The sequence below is a fragment of the Hippocampus comes genome, unplaced genomic scaffold (genome assembly GCF_001891065.2).
Source record: "Hippocampus comes isolate QL1 unplaced genomic scaffold, H_comes_QL1_v1.1 scaffold376, whole genome shotgun sequence".
In the NCBI taxonomy this organism is placed as follows: domain Eukaryota; kingdom Metazoa; phylum Chordata; class Actinopteri; order Syngnathiformes; family Syngnathidae; genus Hippocampus; species Hippocampus comes.
The window spans coordinates 161,622-187,895 of NW_017805507.1; the positions used below are offsets into that span (position 1 = coordinate 161,622).

Here is a 26,274-nt window from a genome sequence, read left to right on the forward strand (position 1 = left end):
ATACGATGGGTCGTATTATGGTAATGTGACATTTTATCGGTCGTACGTTTTAGAATATTTGGGTCTCTATTGTTTGAATCGGGTATGTTGGAGGAGGGAGACATCTAAAACATAGAGGACATCCCTGGCAGACCGTGGGTGGTTGTTAATTAGCCCCACTGTGACATCATAGTGGGGCAGAGAGGTTTTCAGAACAAAGCTGATAACTCAAGATTTATTAGCTCGCTCAATTTCACACTTGATCAAGTGAAACGCTCCATAAAATGTCAACGGATAGAAATAAAACAGATAATTGGAAGAGCCTCATTTTGTTCATTTTTTTTTATTTGAGCATCATTTTACATAGGAAAAGCAACTGTTATCGCCCGACTGTAGTCACATATTGTAGCTCTTAATTTCTAAGTGATTCATGTTCATTTTCCTACAAAAAAAAAAAAAAAAGAGCGCAGGGTGATAGTTGAAATCACACCCTGTCTAGGACAAACGCGCTAACAAGGGACCGGGCTTTTAACGCAGTGGTGAAAACCCGTTCACGCACACTTACAAAATACACAATCAATGAGTCGCATGTCAACGTGGGACACATGCTCCAAGTGTCTGGACTCATCAGAGAAGACATACTAAGCATGTGCATTGTGGGTGAAGGCGCAAGTCAAAAAGTCGACACACAACAAAACGAGGAGGTGGTTCACTTTGTAAAAAAAAAAAAAAAAAAATCTCCAAAAGCAAACAGGAGGGGCGGGGGTTCAAGTTTTTCAACGTTGTGGAAGATTTCAGTGAACAGTGTTTTTTTTTGTGGAGGAAACCTGGAAGGGGTGCGAAAAAAAAAAACAATTAAGTAGTGCCTCGCTCTAACACGATTTCAAAGTAAAGAAAAAGCTGAAAACCGTCCTATACTGTCTGTCCACTTCAGTTTGCCTTCAAATATCACCACCACAAAAAAAAAAGTTTCACAAATACTTTAAATAAATAGAGCTCCATTGATAGAATTCCCCCCCCTCCCCTTCCCCGAAAAAAACAGACACACATACACACGCAACAATACCAATGGAAGGACTTAAGTCATGAAAAACAGTGCCGTCATCATTTTAATCGAGTATTGTTTTCTTGTCATTAATTAGCGATGCCAAAAGTACCAAACGGTCACTTTCCATTGAAAAGCATCAATCTCCACAAAGCTAGTTTCAGATAAACAGAAAAAAAATGTCTTTTTAATCAGATAACCCAAAAATATATATATTAATAATAACAAAAAAATTTAAAGGAGGGTGTTCCAAAAATTCCGACATCATTTTGTGGTGTACTAACAGGCATTTCTCGCTCAAATGATCTGAATTTAAAGATGTTCAAAAACGTTTAACTTCAATGACATTCACTAGCATTGAAAAGACCTTCGTGAATCAGAATGTGCAGTGAGCAATTCACAGGAAATTCAATAAAAAACAAACAAAAAAATTAACTGACAGCAGATTTAGACCCCCCAAAAATTAAAGACAAAAAAAAAGTGGAACGCAAAACGGAAGACGTGGCATGTCACAGGAGGAGTGCATACTGAACATCTGTTCTCAAGTCGATAGTTTGAACGTATCGTTGAAATTGTAATATTTACTTCACATCACTAGCCTAACGGCATAATTGGCCAAGTCATGTTTAACTGTCATTAAATCAATAAAAAAGTACCAGTGAGCTTCCTAAAACTTTTGCCTTGTGCAGTCTTAAGTCAAGGGAAGTGGACTGATGTTTGCTAAATTTGTTTTTTTTTTCTGGTTGTCTGAAAACATGGGGGAAAAAAAGAAAAAAAGACTATGCTATGACGCGCAGATGTCAACTTTTTCGGAACACCCAGCTTTACAAACATATTCTTCAAAAATATTCAACAGAGATGTTCATAAATAGTGGAGAGATACACAAAGGTGAGTTCAATGGTTGAAATTTGTACCGCTGTCTGCAAAAACAAATGATGAAAATAAAAGCCACAATTCGGCAGCTACTTTATTACAAAACAGTGAAAATGTCTAATTAGACTGAATATAAAATTAAATTGGAATATGGCCCCTTTTGGAAGATATGTGCGCGCGCGGGCGCACACAGACACACACACACACACACACACACTGAGTCCTTGGCAGAACATACAACGCACGCGCACAAAATACTGTTAGTGTGATCCAATCCGAACAGAAGATGGCGTCCGTATCCGAGCGTGATCCAGTTTGTCGGCATGACAAGTCGTTACCTCTCGCGTGCGAAACGATTAGCAGCAGCAGGTCGAGCTCAGAGGGTGTCACCAACCCCCCAAAAACACAAACAAAAACAAAAAAACTTTCCCTGTCGTCCATGTGAGAAGCAAGGGGAATTATACGGTTGTGGAAGTGTATGCCGATGTCTATTAATCGCCTACTTCCAATCCACCAGTGAGGCGAGCGCCATTGTCTCTGTGGTTTCAGTCTCTCGCCTTCCCCACGCCCTCAACCCGAATATCAAAACGCTGTATTCCTCCCCCCCCGCCCCTCCCGTTCCCTTTTTGCCGATCACCGCTCCGGTTCCGACTCCAGGGCCAGTGCCCGCTTGCGCTCCCGACACTGCTTCTTGTGGGCGGGCCAGTCTCTCTGCTGGCACTGCGAGCCACAGTAGCGAGCCACCTGACAGCGGCCGCAGATGTTGAACTCCCGGAGCTGTGGAAGAAAGGCAACGGGTTGGAAAACATTCTGTGCAGAAACAAACCCAATAAATAAATAAATAAATAAATAAATAAAGGCTGGCCATTTGTGTCGAGCTATAAACCGAAGCCAGGATGAAGCTGGCTTCAGCCAACAAAGATTTACGGCACCGACCGGCACAAAACCGACCCCCGAGTGCTACTTTTGGCCACGTTCCAGAGAGGGATCCTGGTTAAGATAAGCCATTTTAAACTAAAAAGAAAAAAATGTGTACAGAGAGAGAAGCACCGGGCAAAAGACACCATTGTGCTCTTTCTGGTTCAATAGATAGTTTTCAAATAATCAAAATCAATTTTTCATTTGAATGATGACTGTGATTTTTGGAATTGAGCAAAAAGTAATGATTCAGCAATCATTTTTCGACCGTCAATACGAATAACGAAACGGGATTTGGAGGGGACTTAGCCTTACAGAAGATTTTTTTTTTTTTGCTCCATATCAGCCTAGCAAATTGTGATTTGAAATTGCATCGAATTGGAAAGTGAACCAAAGACTACTAATTTGGAACGCAGTGCACATTTTCTTCACAGTCGACGACTCACCCGCCGCTCGATGAGCGAACAAGGCGGGTAATGGCACTCGTAGTACGTGCACGAGCACTCCTCTTCCTCCACCAGCTCGCCATTGGCGTTGTAGTAGCGTGTGCGACTCAGCTCCAGGTACTGCTCCTCCACCGGGTCTGCCGGAACCTGCTGGATGGCCAGCCAGTACAGTGACTGCTCCCTGGGGGTGGAGGAGAGAGAATAAAATGTCTGACAAAAATATGTCTCAAAAGACGCGACACGCAGATGGTGTGTGGTGATATCAAATGGCCCACGAAGCATTAATGGATCGGGGGAGCAGTGGGTAAAGGTCACTTTAGTTTCATTGAAGACTAAATTGTCAATGGGTGATGAATGTGAGTGAATGGTCGTCTATCATGCCCTGCAACTGGCTGGTGACCAGTCCAGGGTGTATCCCAGTTGTCTCACCCCCCCAAAAAAAAAAAAAAAAATCATCTTAAATTAACCGATGACTCACTGCATGATGACAAAACACCAAAGCGTCATTTGCAGATCCCAGCTGCCCCCAATCTTAACTTCTCAGCCTTGCCTTTGCTTGCTGGAAATCTCTTCCGGTTTGGGACTCCAGCCCACGGGGACCAGTCGCAGATTGTCTAGCCTGTTGTCAACCGTCACAGAGTTGATGTGAATGACTTGGAAACTTGGGGCGATGCCTCCTCGGTGCTTCTCCCTGATGAAACCAGACAAGGAGTGACACGGTTTAAAAAAAAAAAAAAAAATAGGTGTGTCATCCAAACGGTGGTTAATAACTTAATTGACGAGACAAAGGAAGGATCAGTTTCCATCTTAACCGACAGGCAATTGCCAGAACAACGAAAGACTGACCAGAGAAGCTCGTGCAGCGGCCTTCCCGCCCAGCGACCCTTGCCAATATCGAAAGCGTAGGCAAAGATCTTCGCGCCATTACCGTCTGCATCAACCTCCATGCGTGCCTGGTAAGACATACACACTTTAACGCCAGGTGGACAAAGACTTGTGGGGGAGGGGGCTACGGTGTCTGTCCTTACCTCAAAGGCATAGTTTTCCACAAGAGGGATGTCCTGCTCATCAATCAGTGTGTATTTTGTCTGAAAGTTCAATAATATACAAATGAGGTTGCATTCCAGCCCAAAATAAGACACATTGGACAATTTATTAGGCACAGGGCAAAAAGACAAAGTTTAACTGTTACGGATTCACCAGTTGAAGAATGAGTATACCCCCCCCCCTATAAAAGAACACAAGTGCCTAAACTTGGATCAGGAGCTTTCCGGTGAAACTGCGAGTTGCTAAGCCAATGAATGACATGTGGAGTCAATATTAATTTTTAGTAAAAGGGAAAATATTGGATGTCAAAATTCTTCAAATTTCATAATAACTGAAATGTAAAATGTTCCCTTATCCTTTTTTTAATTTGACACAAAAGCAAAGGATGCATCTTTTATAAAGTGAACAGATGTGTTCAAGGCTGCCAGAAATTATATTTGAATTGATCTCTTATCAGCTGTCTTCCTTTTTTCAGGCTGATGCCTATATTCTGCATTTTAGATAAATGGCCCGGCCGATGATCAGTCTATCCCTATTTATTAATTGCGTTTACTGTTCAGTTTTATTTACTAACAGCACTTTGTTTCAGATCTGGTGGATTTTTTTTAAGTTATCTATGAATAAAGTTGTTGAGCAGATAAGCATAGTCACATTAAAATCCACATTCATGCTTTTCTATTGGCCCATTCATTTCTAACAATATTGACAGTTGTATACATTGTTAAATATTTTTCTGACAGTGCCTTTTCAAACAAATTTTAGATTCACGTGTCCACGTCCACAAACTGCTAGTCACGTTCCATCCCCTCACAGGGTGTCTTAAGTTAATGTGTGTGCGTGCGTAGGGGGGATTCCATGTGATATGTACCCGAGACCCCCCCGTCCTCCCCGGGCAAGCCGAATGTTGGAAGCACAGCGTCATCCGCATGAAACACGGGTGGAAACACGCGATGTGACAGCCCAAGTGTCCACTATGATGCCCGCCAGCCGGCTCAACAACAACGTTCCACCCCAAACGTGCCTCATGACTACCACGCATCTGTTGACTAGAAAAGCAATTTATAATTTGGGGAGAATTTATGGGCAAGGGGGGTGAATTTTCCTCATTTACACGGATTTATGTATGAGCGGGAGCCAAGATTTAAGACGGCGTCTGGGCAATGGCTTCCTCGTCTTAAAATCCAAATGTCTGTGCTAGCGTGGCCACGCTCGCTCGGTTGCTTGTCGTCGTGTCATTAATATGACTCGCGGAGGAGAACAATAAGGCGTTTGCCTCGACAACTGCGGCGCGGCAAAATCGCTGCGAGGGAAATAAGCCATTTTAGCGACAATAATTAAATAACAGCGAAAACGCCGACAGCCTCTGCTAATGCTAGTTAGCGTTAGCATCTTACCGCGAGACTGCGTGGTGGAGCTGGCAGCGACACTGGCAAAGGCGACCCGCCGCCGCTTTCGCTAAATGCGTTGAAACGAGGCTAAATTGTTAACATTTAAACATCATTAATCGGCGACTTTTACCAAACCTTGATAAGAACCCCCAAACGGTAAATTTGGGCTCCTTCTGAGCTCCCGCGGGCCCTCCCCCGGCCGCACATGGCAACTCCAGGATGGCTGCTCACCTTCCCGGCCACACGGCCGAGCCGTACGATCCCCAACTTGAAGTCCGACATCGGGAAAGAGCGAGGCGTGGGATCCAAACCGGTATTAACCGTCGTCAGCTGGGGGAGGCGGCCCCCTAAAGCCCCGTTACGATACCGTTCGGGTTAAGAGGCTCGGACACTCTCCGGCGGCAACCCGGCCTCGGTGACACCGCTGGCAGTTGGCGCAGGGAAGGAGGACGAGCTCCGAAAGTGAGGCGGGGCGACAGGCAGATTCTTGTCTGACTGGCCAATCAAAACGACCGTTATGTTTTGTCAAAACATTCGTTTCCGGCTTTATACCCAATGGGCACCGATTTATGGCTGAAAACCGCCTCTTCCTTGTATTACGTCATCACTCTCGTGACCGGTCACATCCGTTTTCACGAATAACTGGTGACAAACTGAGTGCGATTTGTCAATCACTTCAAGTCATTTTTGAAATTAATTACTTTATTAATTGTGAACGTTAACGCTAAAAATCCAAAAGTGACGTCACGATGCATGACATTTGGCTTCACAAGCAGCATTGACGCAAGTTTTTGGTGGTGCATATAGTTCTGCCTTCATGTCCTGTCAGCAAGAGCTGTACTGTACTGCAGTGTTTTCGAACCTCTATTGAGTCAAGATACATATTTGACTGTTGGGGAAATCTCACGGAACACCACTAAACAAACAAAAAAAATGTAAAAACAAAACAAAAATACAATTATCTACCACACTGTGTTTTAAAAGTGACCAAATCAAAAACTGCTTGAGTCTTGACGATCAGACTACCTTGTGAAACAGTTCCCTTTATTGGTAATACAATGTCACACAGTGAAACATTTGGAAATTCTATCCCAGAACTAGCCTGTCAATCACTCATATCCAGTTACACACAGATGCGCCGGTAGGAAGGGGGGGGGGGGCTCACCGAAAAGTACCCAACTTTCACAAAAGGTGTTTTGAGGGTGAAAAATGATAGCGAGAGAAAGGTTGTCATTAAAGCATAAGAGTGAATATTTTGTCTTCCTCCACTGGAGTGATGCACATGCACTGTTGCAAAACAGGCTGTTACTGAGGTGTGCTTTTACTACTTATCCCTGAACACACTTACGAGACGTTGCTTACAATTATTTAACACAGAGCAAATGTTGGTAAACAGATAGGCCTACTGGTGTAACGTTCGGGAAAGATGAAGCTGTCTGATCCAAAATAAAGAGAGTCCAGTGGTTCGTTGTTTTTTTAGGTACGAGGCATCGTTTTGGGCTTTGACTTGCTAGCACAAACTCGAGACACAAGCGTTTGTATGACGGTAGTGAACGCAACTGACTTCATCATAAGCAGAACTTTGGCAAATAATGAAAAATTCTTTTAAAAATACGATTCAAATTGTTGAGGCCAATCTCTCATTAAGTTTACTGTCAAACTAAACATAAAATAGAATAACTACATGTTTTGTATTTTTTTTAAAGAACCACCTAGTTTTAGACTTTAATTTGGTTCTTAATCTTAATCCAAAAGTGCAACACTAAATATGATAATATAACTATCCTCACAGTCATATATTTATTATCCTCTGTGAAGAGCGGAGCTCCATGAAGAGTGTATCCATCTGTCTGTCTTACAGACCCCAGGTCGGCATAAAGGATAGCCAGACGGGGCAGAAACTTTAAACCCTCAAGTTCGACTTCCTGATCAATTTGGGACATGTCTCGAGACTTTTTGCTGAGTCCTGTTACAAGGGACATTTCTACCCAGTTTCGTGTCGATTGGTGAAAACAGGTGTCAGGGGCTAAAATGCACAACCTGATGCTTTGGTCCCCAACCAATTGATAAAAATTAGAATATTACTCGTTTATTTAATTATTTACAGCTTGGACTTTAAGATGTACAAACACAACAGCGCTGACACGTCTCACTACTTCCGGGTAGCGCTCACCTGTTATACCTGCGCTACAGCGCAGACTCAGCCGCGTCCCGCTTGCGCACCTGCTGTCATGATGACTGAGGAGCTCACGGATTTCACCTCACCGAAGGACGGCGAGGAAACTTCCCCGGCGGTAAAAAGCGAGGCGATGAGCCCCGCGGAGCAGCCCATCTTCGCTGCGCTCGGGGGGGACACCTCCTCCTCCGTAGCCGCTGGGAACAAGCCAGGCGGCGGGGCGAAGGCACCTGCTCTGACCGCTGTCATGGCCACCACCTCCGACAATGAGTCCGGGATCTTCTCCGGGGAGAGCGAGACGTGCGTGGAGCACGAGTCCGAGCTGGACTGGTTCTGTGGGACCGAGTTGAAGCTGATTTGCTCCCACTGCGCCATAGTTGGCTCCTGCCATGGACACTCCGTGACCCCCTTGGCCGACAGAGTCACTGCAGTCCGGGTGAGTCTTAGTCGTCTGTTTCTCCTGCATCTTCGACAATTTTAAGTGCATGTTGTAGTTTTAAAAAATGTGTAAAAAGGCCACACACACACACACACAAATAAATAAATGACTAAACAAATTTTAAAAGTCTATTGTAGATTGAGCTGTTCTTACTGCGTTGTGCAGACTTGTCCGTTGTTTGTAATATTTTCATGAAATACTGTAATTTGTATGAAAAACACTTCGAGCAGTGGCATGCAAAGAGAGGTGGTGGGAGGGGCAGTGGGGAGCAGTTGGGCGGCTATCTAACAGAGAAGGGCGGGGTTCGGGGGGGGGGGGGTAACCTCATCTCCTTCCCATATTGTAAACCTGGATTAGTTTGAGTTTACATGGAAAATACGAGTAAACGGTTAAGTAACAAAAGAGCAAAATTTACAAATATGAGGTAATGACAAAAATTTTGCAAAAATACATTTCAGTTCAGTGGATTTAAATCCGAATCAATATTTAAAATCTTTTGTATAACTAGTGGAAGAAGCAACTATCAGCTTTTAGGGACAATTTAGAGTGTTCCATTAACCTGCCATGCATGTTTTTGGAATGTGGGAGGAAACTGGACTACATGCAAACTCCACACAGGAAGGCCGGAGCCGGAATCGAACCCTGTGAGGCCAACGTGCTAATCGGTTGAAAACCGTGGTGTGATTTTGAAGATGTGAAAGCTAAAATATTTTCAATCATATATGAACCATACAAAGTAAAGTATAAGTCTTTATTTCTAACGAACAATACTTGCACACATATCTGTGAGGGGCGTGGCTTTGCATTGGTTGTTGCAATGCTTTTGTACACTTAATGTCAAACGATGTGGACACTGGCTGTGAGCACATACCAAGCCAAGGGGCCAGCAGTGGATTGTGTGGAATTTGTTTATACATCTGACAGCACCAATAACTCAACATCTAAATCCCTGTAAGGGTGTGTGACATGTCTATCAGGTTTTTCTTTATTATCATCCCCATCTAATTCCTCTGCAGAGACAGGATTTTCTCGTTGGATTTGCACCTTCCAGCTCATTCTTTTTTTTTTCCCCCTCCCACTCCCTCCATCCAAACCAGAATCACCTGGTGGATGTGTGTGAGAAAATGCAGCTGCAGGCGCTGAGAATGGAAAGGTTCATCGAGCGCACGCTCACAGCCAAGGAGCAAAAGCTTCAGGTGGGAGACGCAGAAAAATTCACCCAATTCCACAAAAAAAATAAATAAAAATAATAATCTTTTGTGTTCCAAAATAATCGGTTGCAAAATAATAATAATCTTTTGTGTTCCAAAATAATCGGTTGCATAAAACTACTTACTATATGCACAATTCTGAAAACAAATGAAGAGGCAGGAGTTATTGTCTTCATTTAGTTAGCTAGCGAGTGGATGATTAGTTATCGAGTTAAGAATCATTAGTCTATAAGCACAATTCTGAAAACAAATGAAAGAGGCAGGAGTTATTGTCTTCATTTAGTTCGCTAGCTAGTGAGTGGATGATTAGTTATCGAGTTAAGAATCATTAGTCAGTTCGTCATTCAGGGCTGGCTGATTAGTTACATAGTAAAGACTGTCAGGTTAGTTAGCTGGGGCTGGCATAAATTTGTTAGGACTGAGTATGTTGATTAGTTAGCTAGTCAGCTAACTAATCAGCTAGCTAGGAAATCGGTTGCATCTTGATTGTTTCACTCCAAACCCATACACACCATGTCATTGAGGACAATGACTACTTCAGAGCTCCTTGTTCATGCTCGTTATTGGTATAGGTGGCAGCGAGCATGGCTCGGGAGCGAGTGGTGGCCCGGGTCAGTGCGGCACGCGAGGCCCTCGAGGAAGAAGAGCAGCGCCTCCTGGAGGAGGTCCAACGTGAGGAGGAGCGCGTCGAGCAGTGCCTCCTCACCCAGAGGGCTCACTGGGGCCAAGCCATGGTCAGCCTGTCACAAACACGCTCCCGCTTGGTGCACACGCTAACGCACTCTCCGGATGCACAACTGGCGGTGAGAGGCGTAGTCTACATGGTTTTGTTTTTGATAAAGGTATTAAAAAGTAATTTAAGATGTGCTTTATCTCTGTCTTCACTTATAGACGGGCATTCAGGAGATTGCCGAAAGGTAAGGCAGGGTAACATGACTTTCTTTTTATATTCGATACATTTTCACCATCCTAATGAGATGTAATGCAATTGCACTAGATGGCGCGGACCTATCTTCACAATTGTGACATGCCGGTATATGTTCCTCTCAAATATAAAATCATTCCGTCTACAATAGTTGGGGACCACTGCATTTGAACCAATTAGAACAATGACCCAGCTATTCCAGCAGATGGGACTTTTTGCACAAAATGTTTGTTGCGTGGCTGTTGTACTACTGCCACCTATGGGACTGGAGTGGAATAGTGTCGCCCACCACATAGGATTAGCATTGTTTGGTCAGCGTTCTCGTTGTTTTTTTCTTTGACACAGCTATTGTGTTGGATGTCAGTTAAGTCATTGCGCTGCCATACCTGATTGGTGGTAAAAATGCATCAGATAAAGTCAATGTGCCTTCTTCCTGTAGAGTGGAGGAGGCTGAGGGAGTGGGCCAGCCGTGCGATACGGAGCAACTCAACATGAGGCCGGGCTGCAGCGATAGCCAGCTGCTGAGGGGAATGTGGGCCACTGCCATGCTGCACAGGCCAAAAGGTCAGTCGTGTGCATTATCCATACAGGAGGTCCTTGGTTTACGATGGTCCCGCCTCGGCTCCCGCTGACCTGCATCCCAAATGAGGATAAGCAATAGAAAAATGAGAGAGAATCCATGCCCCGAAAAGTTTTTGAAGATCCAAATTGTCATTGACAAAAAGGTTTATTGACAACAAAAAATAGAGAAAAACGTGACAAATGATTAAAAACTATAAGGCAGCATGAAACGTCTGGAAGAATTCACTACTTGTTGGCAGAGCCGTTAGCCGGATGAACCATCCGACAGATCCATGACAACTTGGAAGTCCTTAAATAGTTGGCTGATTAATGTTGGCGGCAGGTGTGCCCGCTGGAGGGAAGGTCCTCCTCTGCCACCTGCTGGAGACACACAAGAACAGAATCATGACAAACTCGCAGAATAAGATGAAATCTTCGCCTTGATTTGATATATGCAATCTTGGTTCCATTTACCGGTAATTTTTTTGCAGTCATGTAGCATGTCCCATTTTCTATTTGAGTCCTAGCGCGTGGCCCTTTGTCCATTCTAGAACAAGATTGGCTCTCTCGTAACATCCCATCCTTGTGTTTGCAGCTCACGGTTTGCCCTCTTTAAAGTTTGACGAACGCACCGCTAATCCCCTCCTGCTGCTCTCCGACGACCGCTGCACTCTGACCTTCCTCCACAAGAAGCCCCCCCAGCCGCCGCCTTACGACCCGGCGCGCTTCGACTGCTGGCCCAATGCCCTGGGCTCCCTGTCTTTGTCCTCCGGCACTCACAGCTGGGTGGTGGATGTGGGCCACAGCGCCGCCTTCAAGGTGGGCGTCTGCTACGTTGGGCTCCAGCGCAAAGGCTCCGGGGACATGGCCCGGCTGGGACACAATGACCAATCGTGGGTGCTGTCCCACTACGACGGCGAGTACTCTTTCTGGCACGCAGGCGAGAAGGTGCTGCTCCGGCTGGCGACGAGACCCCAAAGGGTGGGCGTCCTGCTGGACTGGCTCAGTCACACCCTGCTGTTTTACGAACCTGAGTCCGCTGCTGTCTTGCACTGTGTTACGCCTAACTTCAGCGCCCCTTTGCTGCCGGCGTTTGCCGTGACTGACCAAAGTATAACCATATTACACTGAAACTGTCAAACTACTTCAAGGTGAAGTCAATCCTAAAATATTGTTTTCAATATGTTCTATTCGCCGGTTCCATTTTGCCTCTTGCTGTCGACTGAAAATGACACCACAGTTGCTTGTAACTCAGGAAACAACCAATCATGACTCAGCGCCAGAAAACAGATGGATTTGGCTGCTTAACTCATATCACACAAACACAAAATGAAACAGAATGCCCTGTTTAGACTACTGGAGGTGCATAGAACATGCTATTGCAAAGAACATTTTGGGGTTGACTTCCCCTTTAACATGAAAAATGTGAAATCAGGGAGCACGGTATTTATCGCGAATATGCGAAGGATTACCATTATCGTAGTTTGAGATTGAAGAGTAGGCTTTAATTACAGATCTTACGGTACTATATTGTCAGATATCTGACTTTAATGATGCTTTTATAAAAAAATAAAATAAAATAAAAATTGTAATCTACCCAATGCCAATGCTGTTTACACAAAAATGTAATTGTTTATTTCGTGTTTTGGGTAAATGAATGATTGCCGTCTTTCTGGTCTGCAGTAGTCATACAACCTCCCTTTCGTAGTCCATTTCAATCATGGTAATATATTAACAATATAAAACTATCACATTGATAGAGCAAATCAAGATATTTCTTAAATGCGTCATATGGGAAATGTAATTTTAAAGATCTTGTTTCCAAATCGCTGCGCCTCTGGAGTACCTGCCCAAGTGTGAAATGAAGTAACCAAGTAAATCTTTCACCCCATTGTTATGGAACGTTATTTAATAAATGAGCAGTGGCTCATTTGCATGAGACCGGGGCTACCGTTTCAAACGAGTGACTTTCAGCAAGACAAAAAGTTGAAATATGTCACCAAAAAAATTGAACAGACATTCTACTGAGGAACCTGGAAAGTGTTTGAAATTACAATTTTGATACATGAAGAATAACGTCTTTTTTTGGGAACCATTTTCCGATAAAAGGCATTTTCTCAGAGACTGATGCAAACAGCCACAAGGGGTCAGTATTGTCAATCAATAAAGGCAAAATAAAGGCGCAGGAAAATCATTTACTGTCATAAAAAACAGTGAGGCTTTGATTTAATTTCCTTTGATACAAAAATATTTGTTAAAATCTCAACCACACACACATACACAAACACACACACACAACTCCCCACCTGAAGTCCATCAAGTGTTTCTACGCGTTAAGGAATGCTCAGTGAGCATTTATGGGGGTGGCTGGATGTTGAGTTCTCTTCTCAGATCGTCCAGGCTCTGCTCCCATCGCCTCTCGTAGAAGACGCACAGAACACAACGAGCCTGCAGGCCATTTCGCACCGCCCACGGGCCCAAAGACGTGACCAGCGACTGGAGACTTCTGGGGAGAGGTTGTAAAAGGAAACCATGTGACAAATCAACCAGGGCGTTGTGTTAATAAATGGACAACGGACAATGAATGACAAAACTGAACCTGGCGTTGAGCCGAAGCGGGCCCAACAGAGCTCCAAGGGCACACATGGGGAGCCCGGTCTGAGCGGCTTCGAACCATTTCACAGCAACTTCACCTGGGGATAGTTTGATTGATTGATTGATTGATTTGATTTTTTTGTGCGGTGTGGAAATTTGTTTGTCCGCGTGCGCTAACATGGTAACTAAATTTCATGGCAATGAAGAGAGAAAAACGACATGAGGTCCCTGCTCACCGAGCATGTTGGTGGGCATTCCCAGTAAGGTGTGCAACAGGTCGTGGACCTCTCGGTATCTCTGCATGACGTAGGACAGCTCCTCGTTGTCCACGAACTTCACGTGGGCCCGCGAGTCGGGCGTCACGTGCTTAGAATCCAAGAAAAAAAAAAAAAACGTGTCAAGACGCTGTCGGTCAGTTCAACTGAAAATGAACTCACATTGTCTTCCAGGAAGCGGATGTATTCCCGACCAAAAGATCCCTCGGGTAAGGAGGCCATCTTTTCCAAATCAAGTGTGGACAGGCGGATCTTGGGTCTCTCCCTACAGTTTAGCAACGACAAAACCAAAAATTCTTTCCTGGGGCCGCCGGATGAAGACTTTTTGGATGATGTTCCTGTGGCGACTCACGTGAGAATTCTGTATCCCTCGGGGTCGTTTCTCATGCGGTCCCTGAGGTTTAGCAAGGCCGGATGGCCCGTCGTTTCTCCGAGCACTGCGACCATGTCTGTGGGAGACAGTTTTTTTTTTTTTTTTTTTTAAGAGATTTACGCACATACTGATAATCGGGCCGATTTTTTGAGTCTGGACCGCCTTGCGAATAATGTCGACAAAATGCAATCCTGAGTGCTTATCGTGTGGCAAGGGGTGTGTTGAGTGATTTTTTTTTTTACTCCTTAACATGCTCAAAAAATGGATGCGAGTGCTGATGTCGTGAATTTCCTTCAAGTAGAATCATCCTAGCATTTACGGATGTTGTCAGGATAGCTTGTGCCATCAATCTTGTATCTGGAGGTCTGCCAGACATTTATCAACTCCTGTATCTTTATCATCCAACCTCTAACCCAGAAATGTTTACCTCAGGTTAGATCGTAAACTCCATTCAATGGAATCTTAACTATCTGATTGGCTTGTGTTTCACCTTCGGTATGAAGCAGTTCAACGGGCCAAGCTGAGACTGCCAATGGCTCACTGATCAACTCTTAATTCTCTTCATAGTTAAATAACGAAACCGAATCAAATGTCAAATCTGCATAAATTGTACACCACACTGATAATCTGGTTAAATTGGTTCAATATTTACAATGGCAAATCCTTATGCGTTTGGTCTCCACCACCAGAGGAGATGGCCATTCATCCCCACTACCTTCTATACCACTTGTCCTCAATAGATGAAGTCATTGAGGACATCAGCTGACTTTGGGTGGTCCACTCTGGATTGGTCGCCAGGCAAGTAAACACAAACAACCATGGCGATGTGGCTGTGAATGAAATTCAATCACCAAATGGCCAAAGCCAAGATTCAAGCCTGGTATCTCGGAACAGTAATCCAGACGGACTAACCACAATGTTGGCCAGAGCAGAACCCGTTTTGTGGAAACGAAAATCTAACTGACAAACAAAACACAATATGATGAAATGAAAGCTGATGAGGTCTGGGATAATCACAGATGTTCCTTTGCACAAAAGTCTCTTAAGATGAAATGAAACTGAAGAAGCGGACAAAATCAGACACCTGGTGCCTAAAACCGTTGCTTTTCCTTGACAAAACTATCAGGTTGACTTATGTGTGTGTGTGGGCAGCACCTACTCTTCTTTCTCGACTTCATATGCAAAGTAAAGGGAAAATAGAAAGCCCAGGTACTGTCCTGATCAACTGTTCTCACCGTGCCTGTAGGGGTCCTGCAGTGCGGCGATCCCCGAGCCCACTGCCAGCAAGGTCTTCTGAATCGGAGAGGTGGGGATGTGTCCAGGATAAAGTTCTTCATGGTATCGACTATCTGTCACCTTGCCCCTGCGATTCACACACGCTGCAGAGCCAAAAAAGGGGCAGGATGAGCAATCTCACACCAACATCATTACTGCAAAGAGAAAAAAATCTGCGTGTTCCCTGATTTATATCCCAGTTCACAGACCAAGTCCCAGCTGCACGGCAGATATTTTAAAGAAATTAATTTATTTGTCCAACGGGAAAAATTTTGAAGCTAATTTTCACCAATTGCACATCCACCAAACAAGATATGTTCACATTTAGTACAAATGACACATAAGCGGACACGAGTTGTACAAAATCAATCAACAAAAAAACCGCAACGTGTCTCCAGTTACAGTTCCATCTAAAACCGGCGAGGCTGTTTGTACAGTATTTCAAATAAATTAATAAAAGAGGATAGAAAGGTTTACTTCAACGCGGCTGCAACATAAAACCATCTCATTTCGACTATCTCCACCAGCCACTGCCCTCCCTCAATGTTAGCAGGAATTCGACCTCCACCGTGTCATTTACACCGGAATAGTCATTCTCGTTTTCAATCATTTTTCAAAACGCTGAACGTCACAACCTTTCCCATCATACTCGAGCACGTCAGCGGTGGAAATTCATACCGTTCGCGATCACCGTGGAGTGCCTGTTACCCAGTCGTGGAAGCTGTCGAGCCACTCGCCGAAACATTATTTGGACGTTCGATAATACGCATGCGTGGTCGACTAGATTTTTACGTACAGCAGTGTCTACTGCAGCCGCACTTTCGTCTTACCTGTTTGCGGGTTACTATGTTGGCATCCGCAACTTTAACACCGCCTTTACTTGTCAAACTGCTGCTAATCAATCAAAAAAAAAATGTCGCAAAGTATTTTAACACCAATTTTCGGGGGGGGGGGGCAGCGAAAGTTAATACAGTATGTGACGTCCCACACGGAAAGTCAAGTTTAGCTTTCGTCAAGGCTACGTTTATGTTTGCAATACATTAGTAAAATCGTAATTATAATCAGCGATTCTAAATATGCACTGTGGCTAAACAGTCTCGGTTTATAAGAGTAGAACTAGATGACCACAGGACAAGGCGAAATGAAAACCGTTTTAAGGGTGTGCTGGAAAAGTGACGTGTGTGTGGGTGGACTATAAAACTAAGTTAACTAGGACTGTGAGTTCGCTTACCGAGTGTGTCGGTTGAGCCACTCCGACAATTCGGTGAGTAAAATCCCTTTTTGGTTTCATTTTCAAGCAACGCATGGCAAGAGAGAGAGAGAGAGAGAGAGCGGGCAAGCATGATATAAATGTAGAGCGGTTGCCAGACTAACAGTCGATTTGCACGGTTTGGCAAGCCTATCCAGTTATTGTTTTGTGTGTTTTTTTTTTCTCCATGGAAGGTGTTTGTACTAATGTGCAAGACAGTTTTAGTTGGGTGGGAGAAGAGTTTACTTCGATGAAAACACTCTTGGTGTTATGCTTTTGTGGCTATGTTCATGTGCCCAAATATGGCTTGAGTCATTGTGCAGGCAGTTGCTTACTTTTCTTATCTGCCCTTCATCATGTTGTTGTGAAACTGTCTTTCTACCTTTTGCATGCAAGGATATACTTGGGCATAAAAGTGTGCAAACGGCGAGGGCCTTCCCCGGATCGTTATTGTTGTTGTAATAACACATTCCTAGCAGCGTGTTTGTTGTCATAAAGTATGTGAAGAGTGTAAGTCAATGTTGTGGCAATGCATGATGGATTCGGAAAAAGTCTGCGTCCTGGAGGAGGGATCATGTTTATTTTGTCATCCGTTTTAAACCAAACATTAGAAACAGAGTCTCTTAAACTACAACCACAGTAATAAAAATATTCATGCATTATTGTTTTGAGAAATGTAGAATTTTTTTTTTTGGGACATTGTTGTGTTGTAGTTGCACCTTTTTAAACAAGACTGATATTTTAAATGGAGCTCGGTAATCCATGCTTAAATAGTAGTTCACTAAAATGAATGAAAATAACCTTTGACATGTCTCATCGAAAAATGTAAATTTTTTTTTTTGGGACATTGTTGTGTTGTAGTTGCACCTTTTTAAACAAGACTGATATTTTAAATGGAGCTCGGTAATCCATGCTTAAATAGTAGTTCACTAAAATGAATGAAAATAACCTTTGACATGTCTCATCAGCATGCCGTGCATCTTGATCACAAGATAAGTTTTATTGAGGGAAGTATGAGGCTGAAAAGTACCATCCACTGTAGATACAGTTTGTCCAGTTTTACATCCCCCGTGAAACAATACGTTATTGTTTTATTGCCTTAACATCCTCTCGTAACCCATCCCCTTCCTTTTAAAGCGCAACAAAACCCCGCAGAGCTTCTCTGGATAGTCTCATAATGAGGAAGCTAAGGTCCATACGCCTGCTCTTGGATTTTTCAGTGACTGCTTGTTCATAATACAGTCACCACTTAAGTTTCGTTGTTGTTGAACTTGACATTCAAGCATAACTCACACCTCATAATTGATGAGCACTCCTTCATTTTTCCGCAATGGCATTCAAAGAGGCTGCGTGAAGCCCACATCGCACTTCTTCTTCTTCTTGTTTTTTTTTCACAGTTATTTAGAAATGATCTTGTGTGTGTGACCTCATACGTGATGACATCTCCTGGTTGATTGGAAATAACACTCACACACAATCGCAACTGAACCACGTTTGCGTGAAAAATCCCCAAAACGCGGCACGCGGTCTGTTGCATGACTTGCAAGTCATTTCAAAACAAATGATCCAATCCTCGCTGTCATAATGAACATTCAGTACTGCTCTGAATGACCCCATTGTGGGTAAAGGTTCTCGCGCGCACGCTATGTTGCAACTTTTTAAACTTGGGGGGGGGGGGTTCACAGTATACAAGAAACAGTGAGATTGTGTACCTTCAATGTAGTACCACACCGAGCACCGAAATCCACCGGATGAGATGCTGCGAAATTCAGACGCCAAACTACCGTAAGCTCCACCGATAGTCGTCGTGATTAAATGCTGATGAGAAGCGCCGCCTATGCTGTTAATGTCCTCGGGATGTGTGAGTTTGTTCGCTTGAGCGCATGCAAAAGGTATGCCGTGACTTGTAGCCGCTTATTGTGCTGACATCATGTTCTCTCGATGACGATATGAGCATCTTCCACACTCATGACGAGCGAACTGAACTTGACTCGTCCACATTCGATTAGATGTGAAAAATGGACAACGTTGTCGGTATGTCCTGCCGCATACCAAATCTAACTGTACGGTCGGTGTGGTGTGATATCACAGTCTGTCGAAATTTGGAATTTGCTTTCTTACAGATGTGTTGGTCAAAAAAAAAGGCCAGCACACAAAAAATTGTATTTGGGTCCAATGATCTAACTTTGTGTTTTAAAGCAATTAAAAACTACACATGCTGTGTGTGTATGTATATATATGTACAGTCAAACCTCGGTTTTCAAATGTCTCTGTTCTGGACCAAATTGGTTTTCGACCAAAAATTGATTTTTTCATGCCTCGGATTACGACCGAAAATCAGTTCTCGACCAAACTGAGCGCACTTGAATGCGCCACTTGACTCCTCTCGCCTTCCTTATATGAGGAAGTGATGCTTCCTCGAGTAGCATTTCATTGTGAGCAGACGTGTTCAATGAAGATTTAAAAAAAAAAAAAAGGGGGGTTTCGGTTTTCGAACAAATCGGTTTTCGAACAGCCTTCTGGAACGGACATACCTGTCAACTTGTACGTTTTTCCCCGTATTTTATACGTTTTTTTATCATTTCATATCATGTATGGCGTATTACAACTTTTATACGGGAAAAAAAAAACATTGTGAACCGATCTCACAAAGACCATTTTGGCTCAAATCCAGATCGTCTCACCTGCTGGTAGCCAACAACAATGCCGTCGTCGATCGCTACTATTGTCACGGAAAACCAGCAAAAGTAATCCTCAGTTTTATATATATTTTTTTTTCATCGCTGCGTACGGTCGGATTGATAAAGCGTGATGTGCGCATGCGCGGTAAGCCGTTATACGGGTTTTTGTTGCTTTGTAAGCGGGAATCGTAATCATTTATAAGGGCGGCTATTAGCCGAGGTTGACAGGTATGAACGCATTATGGTCGAAAACCGAGGTATGACTGTACATGTATTTTATTTTTTTTAGCAGTATATCCCCAATTGAGCTACTTTCTTCCCTTTTTTTTTTTTTTTTAAAACAGTGTCCATCCTCGACTAGTGCCAGTTTAATGGAGAAGAATGGCCCGAGTGTGGTTGGAGAGCAGCAATTCTTTACCAGGGATTCCCCACAGCGTGCTGTCGGTGCCCATGGAAAATAAATACAAATGTCAGCAGTGTCTCCAGGTCCTCAGGAAGCCCGTGCAGGCTCAGTGCGGCCACCGCTTCTGCGTCCACTGCTTCAAGCAGCTCACCAGGTAGACTGCGAGTCCTCCGTCCACTTTCCCCTTTTAACTCAATGCTCTGGCCTCTCTCTGGGCTTTTTTTTTTTTTTTGTCTCGCTACACCCAAGACTAATCATCTTATGCAGACGCATGACAGGGCTATTGTGGTGTCAGTGACTCACAAGGATGTGGCCATGGCGCCAACTCATGTTGAAGGTGGCGCTCTCGCTCTCTCTTAGTTTCACATTCTGTAGATCAGTCTGATATTAGTCATGGAAGTTTTGGAATTCCAAGTAAAGTTAATTGAGTTCAGGAAGGTCAAACAGCCATTTTCGTGTTTCGGTTACAAGATGCGTGCTAACTTCCGGTCACTAATCTCATGCTTGGAGATATCAGCAAAATCTTTCAAGTATACTTGCAAGTTTTGCTGAAATTAGTTAAGTGAGTATAAATGAGTTTATTTCCTTTTTGCTCCGGCGATCCAAGCGTCAGCGACGTGGATGACGCCCCGCTTGTTTGGAATAAACAAAAGCCGGATGCTTGTTTGTCTCGGCAATTTACACCGGAAACAACCATGGGGGAAAAAAAAGTGTCAGTACAAAGTGGCGAATGTGACTGTATGTTGTGATCGCATTTTTACCGGTAATTGTTTTTTAAAGTCTTTCAAGTATCCTTGCAAGTTTTGCTGAAATCAGTTAAGTGAGCATAAATGAGTTTATTTCCTTTTTGCTCCGGCGATCCAAGCGTCAGCGACGTGGATGACGCCCCGCTTGTTTGGAATAAACAAAAGTCGGATGCTTGTCTGTCTCGGCAATTTACACCGGAACCAACCATGGGGGGGAAAAAAGTGTCAGTACAAAGTGACGAATGTGACTGTATGTTGTGATCGCATTTTTACCGGTAATTGTTTTTATCCGACGCAATATAGTATGAACTGACTTATGACTTCCGGTTCCCACGGGAATAACGTGACTGGCCTTGCTTGAAATTTCGCGCAGACTTCGATTTGGCTCGCTTGTTTTGAACTCACGTGTTTGTAATTCGGGACTTGCTTCAAGTTGGAAGACTTCAGGATAGGGACTTGCGCATTCTGTTTTTTTGATGATTATGATGTCTTCGATTTATTTTCCTATTTTTTGGGCCATTTCTGAAGGAATTGCTGTTCCTTGTTTTGATACATTTAGTTTCTTCTTCTTGTTTCATTGGTAGATTACTGGCTGTCACTTTTGTTGTTTTCATCTGTTCAAACGGCAAACATTTTATTATTTTTATTTGTGTGTGTGTGCTTTTGTACCTCAGTTCAGGCCCAAAGCCGTGCGAAGCCTGCCGCCAAGAGAAGATCTACGAGGAGCCCACCTCCATCCTCAACATCAGCGAGGTAAGCGCTCTAGAATGTGGACGACATTGTTCACCAGTGAGACACGAATTCCCCCCGCCGTCTCGTCATGAGGGCATGTTTTCAGTTTGTTTGCTCACCTTCTGCCAGGCCTTTCCGGACAACGCGGCCGGTCGAGAAATAGCGAGCCTGCCCGCGCAGTGTTTGAATGCGGGTTGCAGCTGGAAAGGATCCATTAAAGAATACGAGGTGAGGATTGATTTATTTATTTTTATTAATTTTTTTTGTGTGTGTTGTGTTTTGAACTGCTCACACACACACACACACACACAAAGAAAAATACAACTGGAGATTAAATTGCCCGTTGATAGAAGGTCACACCAACGATTATATCGTTCGGGCGCGATGTGCGCTTGACTGAATTTGTTGTGTCGTGCAAAGTTTTCCGTTTGAACTTAGTGGCGGGAATATGGGGGCAAGATGAGTCATAGCAGGAAACAAGTTGCACTTTGCACTCTTTGCAAATGCGGGTTTCAACCGTGCTTGAACATTAAAAAGTTTTTGAAAGAGGAGCGGGAGAGCAAAAACTTACAAAAAGTTTGTCCCGGTGTTCCAGACGCAGCATGAAGGCTCCTGCGAGCTGGAGCGCGTGCAGTGCGAGGCCTGCCAGGCCTTCCTGTTGCGCTCGGAGCTGGAGCGACACTGCGAGAGGGAGTGCGAGGCCCGAATTCTCAACTGCAAATATTGCAAAGTGTCATGCAGCTTTAAAGACATCAAGGTGAACTTCGCATGGCGCGCCGGGGGGGGCCCACGGCATTGCTTGCGCTCAGTGAACGCCACAGCTCTTTTTTTTTTTTTTTTTGCAGGCTCACGATGAAGTGTGCCTCAAGTTCCCGTTGCAGTGCAAAGACTGCGGTAAAAAGAAGATCCCGAGAGAAAAGGTGAACAGCACGTTGAAAATGAAAGAGAAGTGATCATATTTGAAGTATGCCATCAGACGGATATGATCTCATCTTTTTTTTTTTTTAATCTATCTGAGGTCGCCAACTCACCATAAACTTTGTTTCACCTCTCCAGTTCAACGATCACCAACGATCCTGCCCTAAGTCCAAGAGCGCCTGCCCCTTTAGCAAAGTGGGCTGCAAATTTGTGGTGAGTTCCTCACAGGCCACAACATTAGGTACACCTGTACAAACGTCAAAAATGCAAACCGGAATACTTGATTGGCACTTTTATGGTTAACTCGGCGACAGAAGAGGCACAAAATATTGGAAGCAGCTACACCCGACGACAGGGATGTCCACATTTTTTCGTTTGAGGGCCGCATACAGGAGGGGAAAAAAAAAATGGAAGGACGAAAGGGGCGCTTTAAAAAAAATTGTCAGCTTTTTGAAACACGCTCAAGTCATTCAAGAAAGCCCATTCCGATCGACTTTCAGCTGGACAACGACAAGCTGAGCGATCATGAACACAGTAGCGTCACGGAGCACCTGCGCTTGCTGCTGCCCATGGTTCTGTCGGTGGCACGGCCGCCCCGCACAGAGGCCCCCAGTGAGTGGCAAGAAGATTCGGGTCTGGGCCTGTATAGGGCTCCTGAGGAGGGAGCCTCGTCCCCTGTGCCTCCTGTGGACCAGGACAAGAAGGTGTGTATATATAACTATTTCTGTAAAGTATTACTTTTCATAATCAAGAACACTTTTGTACAGTAACTTGTTGTCATTAAAAAAAAATAATAAAATCCTTTCATGAGGAAATTCGTTGAATGACTCGTTCTAGTCAAGTCGTGTTGCGGTTCTGCCCAGGTGAGCACCTTGCAGAACATCGTCTGCCTTCTGAACCGAGAGGTGGAGCGCAGCTCTGTGACACTGGAGGCCTTAACGACAAGCTGAGCGATCATGAACACAGTAGCGTCACGGAGCACCTGCGCTTGCTGCTGCCCATGGTTCTGTCGGTGGCACGGCCGCCCCACACAGAGGCCCCGCCCCCCAGTGAGTGGCAAGAAGATTCGGGTCTGGGCCTGTATAGGGCTCCTGAGGAGGGAGCCTCGTCCCCTGTGCCTCCTGTGGACCAGGACAAGAAGGTGTGTATATATAACTATTTCTGTAAAGTATTACTTTTCATAATCAAAAACACTTTTGTGAAGTAACTTGTTGTCATTAAAAAAAAAAAATCCTTTCATGAGCAAATTCGTTGAATGAATCGTTCTAGTCAAGTCGTGTTGCGGTTCTGCCCAGGTGAGCGCCTTGCAGGACATCGTCTGCGTTCTGAACCGAGAGGTGGAGCGCAGCTCTGTGACACTGGAGGCCTTCTCGCATCAGCACCGCCTGGACCAGGACAAGCTGGAGAACCTGAACAACAAGGTTCAGCAGCTGGAGCGGGTGCTGGCCATGCGCGACTTCCAGTTGTCTGAGACAGAACAGCTGGTGCGAGAGCTACAGTTCTGCACCTACGACGGCATCTTCGTCTGGAAGATCTCGGACTTCGCCCGCCGCAGGGTCGACGCCGTGGCCGGTCGGACGCCTGCCATGTTCTCGCCGGGTGAGCGGACGCGTTCGCACATGAGTCTTTGGAGTTTTGACGCGCTGTTGTGCAACGACTGAGAAACCCGATTCGGAAGCCTCAGTCATTTGATTCTGATCGGGTTTTTTCTTTGTAGTCCTAGTACAGACGTGGGTAATTATTTTCCCACCGTTGGCCAAACGAGAAGCAGAAAATATTGTAGAGGGCCGGGCCAAAAGTTTGAGATCTACTCCGGTTATCGATTTGATTTCTACGTTGAAATAAGTAAATAACATTTTAACTTTTCGTGAAGGTACCACAATGTCATTGTATGCCACTAATAATGTAACATAACTCGCAGCATTTTTTTTCCCAACTGCCAAACAATGCAGAAAAAAAATCTTAAGCAAGCATGTTTCAGTGTTTTGTTTTTCTTGTTCACTGAGCTAAATGTAGCCTCTGTTGAGCTTCGACAAGTGCATCCAAGCAGATTGGAATGTTTGAGGTGGAGATGTGAAGCACACCTGACAGATGCTCATCAGTATGAGAGTGTCTGTACCTGGATTTGGTCAACTTGTTTTGTTGCTCCGGACAGATGAGCGATGAGTCCACCAAGCGCTCTTGAACGAATTCCCCCCTCCGAAAAACGACTTCGTGTTCTTCGCGACGTAGTGGACTATAATAAAGCTGGTCTTGGTTCCTGCTTTCCGGGCTGCGTGTTAGCTTGGTGAAATGTCCTTGTTGGGGTTTTTTTTCCTAGCTTGGCTAGCAAATCTTCGAAAAGCTGCGCTCTCCCAGCTTCAGTCAAACGTTTGAATTTTTCCGTAAGCTTCGTCTCGTCACGCCGACTCACGTTATCGTCCTTCAAGATGGCGACCGGCTCACTACAAAATAAATACACGGGTGGACCCTTAATTTCAGTAAACAAATATTTAACAGTCCGTATTTTCTGGAAACCAGAGCATTCAGTGTCCACCTTTATTTTTTTTTTTTTGGGGGGGCGGGCGAATATTTTGAAGGGTTACCATTACCGTGACTTGCTACTAATCGCGCGGATTCAGCCCGAGTACCTGTACGTAAACACGCACGCACACCGGAAACAGGTTTCAAAGTACAAGTTCTGCTGTTTTAGTCCACGCACGAAGCAAAAATTTCAAACTAGGTTTTATTTTCTGAATTCCAAGTCGCTTTTCACAGGCCAATACGAGCCGTGCAGCGGCCCAACATGCATTGTCTAAAATTTTGGAAGTGTTGTAGCTTTTATTTTCTTAATTCCAAGCGACCCTTCGCGGACGTAAGAGACGGCCCGCGGGCCGTACTTGGCCCAGGTCTGCCCCAGTAAATCGGAAAATTTCTGACGAGTGAAGCACGACTCAGCAGGGTGCACGTGTCTTCCATTTGTTCATCTAATTGAACAGGACTTGTTTTGAACATGTTTTGCCGCTGTTGTCATCTGTCAAAACCTCGAAGGTGTTTCCCCGCTTTCGCTCAATGGTTGCCACGTCTCCATCTCAAGCGAGGCACGTTGCTTTATGCGCGTTGGCCGGCAAACGCGGGGAATTTCCAGCAGCTCCCCTCCACCCTTGATGTCCTGCGGGGAGAGTTCAAGAGGCTTCGTTTCAGGCTGGCTGGCTATCACGTTTCATGTTGTCCTCTCTTGTCTGTCGTCAGCATTCTACTCCAGCAAGTACGGCTACAAAATGTGCCTGCGCTTGTACCTGAACGGCGACGGCACGGGGCGGGGGACGCACCTGTCGCTCTTCTTTGTGGTCATGCGGGGGCGCTGCGACGCGCTGCTGAAGTGGCCCTTTAGCCAGAAGGTAGGAAGGGGTGAAGTATGTCTCAAGTTTTGACCTTTAAGTTTCAGGCAAGTCAAGTTGCGTCATCTGCAGGAGAAATGATTTGCGGGATTTGTGCACAGTCACTTGCTTGAAACTCAAAGGTGAAGATGGGAGACTAACCTTGCTCCGTGACGGGAAATCCAACTCTACGCCGGTGTCATTCAGGTGACGCTGATGCTGCTGGACCAGAACAACCGCGAGCACATCATCGACGCCTTCCGTCCGGACATCTCGTCCACGTCCTTCCAGCGACCGGCCGGCGAGATGAACATTGCCAGCGGCTGTCCGCTCTTCTGCCCGCTGGGGAAACTGGCCGGGAAGAGTCCATACCTGCGCGACGACACCATCTTCATCAAGGCCATCGTGGACCTGACGGGCTTGTGAGGTGAAGACTGTGGAAGTTGCCACCCAAAAAAAAGCACCATTCACACAAAAGACTGTATTGTTCTATGATGAGCTGATCATGTTATCATAGTACACTAATAATAATAATAATACATACATTTTACATACCATACCACCCCCACTTGCATGTATGAAAAAAAAATGTTTATTTTTTTTCGTTGATAAAATCCAGCACCGAAAGAATGTAAAAAACCTACACATATATATATATA

The 26,274-nt window shown here is 44.6% G+C and overlaps 4 protein-coding genes and 1 long non-coding RNA gene across 12 annotated transcripts; 2 read left to right on the forward strand and 3 right to left on the reverse strand.

The window, feature by feature from the left end:
- Positions 1–306: 306 nt before the first annotated feature.
- On the reverse strand, positions 307–16,319 carry coq4 (coenzyme Q4 homolog (S. cerevisiae)). 4 transcript variants are annotated; one of them, XR_002169172.1, is made up of 8 exons: positions 16,206–16,319; positions 15,488–15,631; positions 14,232–14,328; positions 14,042–14,144; positions 13,841–13,970; positions 13,609–13,702; positions 13,277–13,515; positions 307–2,114 (listed from the first exon to the last, which is right to left on the reverse strand). XR_002169172.1 is itself a non-coding variant. In XM_019877605.1 (8 exons), the coding sequence occupies exons 1-7, from the start codon at positions 16,270–16,272 to the stop codon at positions 13,365–13,367; spliced, it is 786 nt and encodes a 261-aa protein (XP_019733164.1). In that variant the 5' UTR covers positions 16,273–16,319; the 3' UTR covers positions 11,136–11,387; positions 13,316–13,364. The 4 variants fall into 4 exon arrangements, 3 of the variants coding, with proteins under 3 accessions (XP_019733164.1, XP_019733165.1, XP_019733163.1); XM_019877605.1 differs by lacking the exon at positions 307–2,114 and adding an exon at positions 11,136–11,387 and having other exon boundaries at positions 13,316–13,515; XM_019877606.1 differs by lacking the exon at positions 307–2,114 and adding an exon at positions 11,136–11,390 and having other exon boundaries at positions 13,316–13,515.
- zmynd19 (zinc finger, MYND-type containing 19) lies at positions 426–6,160 on the reverse strand. The gene is made up of 6 exons (XM_019877607.1): positions 5,929–6,160; positions 4,291–4,350; positions 4,109–4,215; positions 3,813–3,953; positions 3,263–3,443; positions 426–2,675 (listed from the first exon to the last, which is right to left on the reverse strand). Exons 1-6 carry the CDS (start codon positions 5,977–5,979, stop codon positions 2,532–2,534), a joined length of 684 nt encoding a protein of 227 aa, XP_019733166.1. The 5' UTR covers positions 5,980–6,160; the 3' UTR covers positions 426–2,531.
- bspry (B-box and SPRY domain containing) lies at positions 7,556–12,166 on the forward strand. Of its 2 annotated transcripts, XM_019877600.1 has the most exons (6): positions 7,566–8,309; positions 9,410–9,508; positions 10,096–10,326; positions 10,415–10,440; positions 10,888–11,012; positions 11,605–12,166. In XM_019877600.1, exons 1-6 carry the CDS (start codon positions 7,818–7,820, stop codon positions 12,138–12,140), a joined length of 1,509 nt encoding a protein of 502 aa, XP_019733159.1. In that variant the 5' UTR covers positions 7,566–7,817; the 3' UTR covers positions 12,141–12,166. The 2 variants fall into 2 exon arrangements, with proteins under 2 accessions (XP_019733161.1, XP_019733159.1); XM_019877602.1 differs by lacking the exon at positions 9,410–9,508 and having other exon boundaries at positions 7,556–8,309.
- Positions 16,320–16,494: 175 nt separating the features above from the next.
- On the forward strand, positions 16,495–26,246 carry traf2b (Tnf receptor-associated factor 2b). Of its 4 annotated transcripts, none has more exons than XM_019877597.1 (12): positions 16,495–16,791; positions 19,802–20,014; positions 21,281–21,359; positions 21,468–21,566; positions 21,934–22,095; positions 22,184–22,258; positions 22,395–22,469; positions 22,757–22,861; positions 23,293–23,397; positions 23,552–23,855; positions 25,488–25,636; positions 25,823–26,246. In XM_019877597.1, exons 2-12 carry the CDS (start codon positions 19,839–19,841, stop codon positions 26,039–26,041), a joined length of 1,548 nt encoding a protein of 515 aa, XP_019733156.1. In that variant the 5' UTR covers positions 16,495–16,791; positions 19,802–19,838; the 3' UTR covers positions 26,042–26,246. The 4 variants fall into 4 exon arrangements, with proteins under 4 accessions (XP_019733156.1, XP_019733157.1, XP_019733154.1 ...); XM_019877598.1 differs by lacking the exon at positions 16,495–16,791 and adding an exon at positions 17,617–18,561; XM_019877595.1 differs by lacking the exon at positions 16,495–16,791 and adding an exon at positions 18,474–18,668.
- LOC109520412 (uncharacterized) lies at positions 22,332–24,452 on the reverse strand. The gene is made up of 2 exons (XR_002169176.1): positions 24,376–24,452; positions 22,332–22,503 (listed from the first exon to the last, which is right to left on the reverse strand). It is a non-coding gene; the product is annotated as an uncharacterized LOC109520412 (long non-coding RNA).
- Positions 26,247–26,274: the final 28 nt, after the last annotated feature.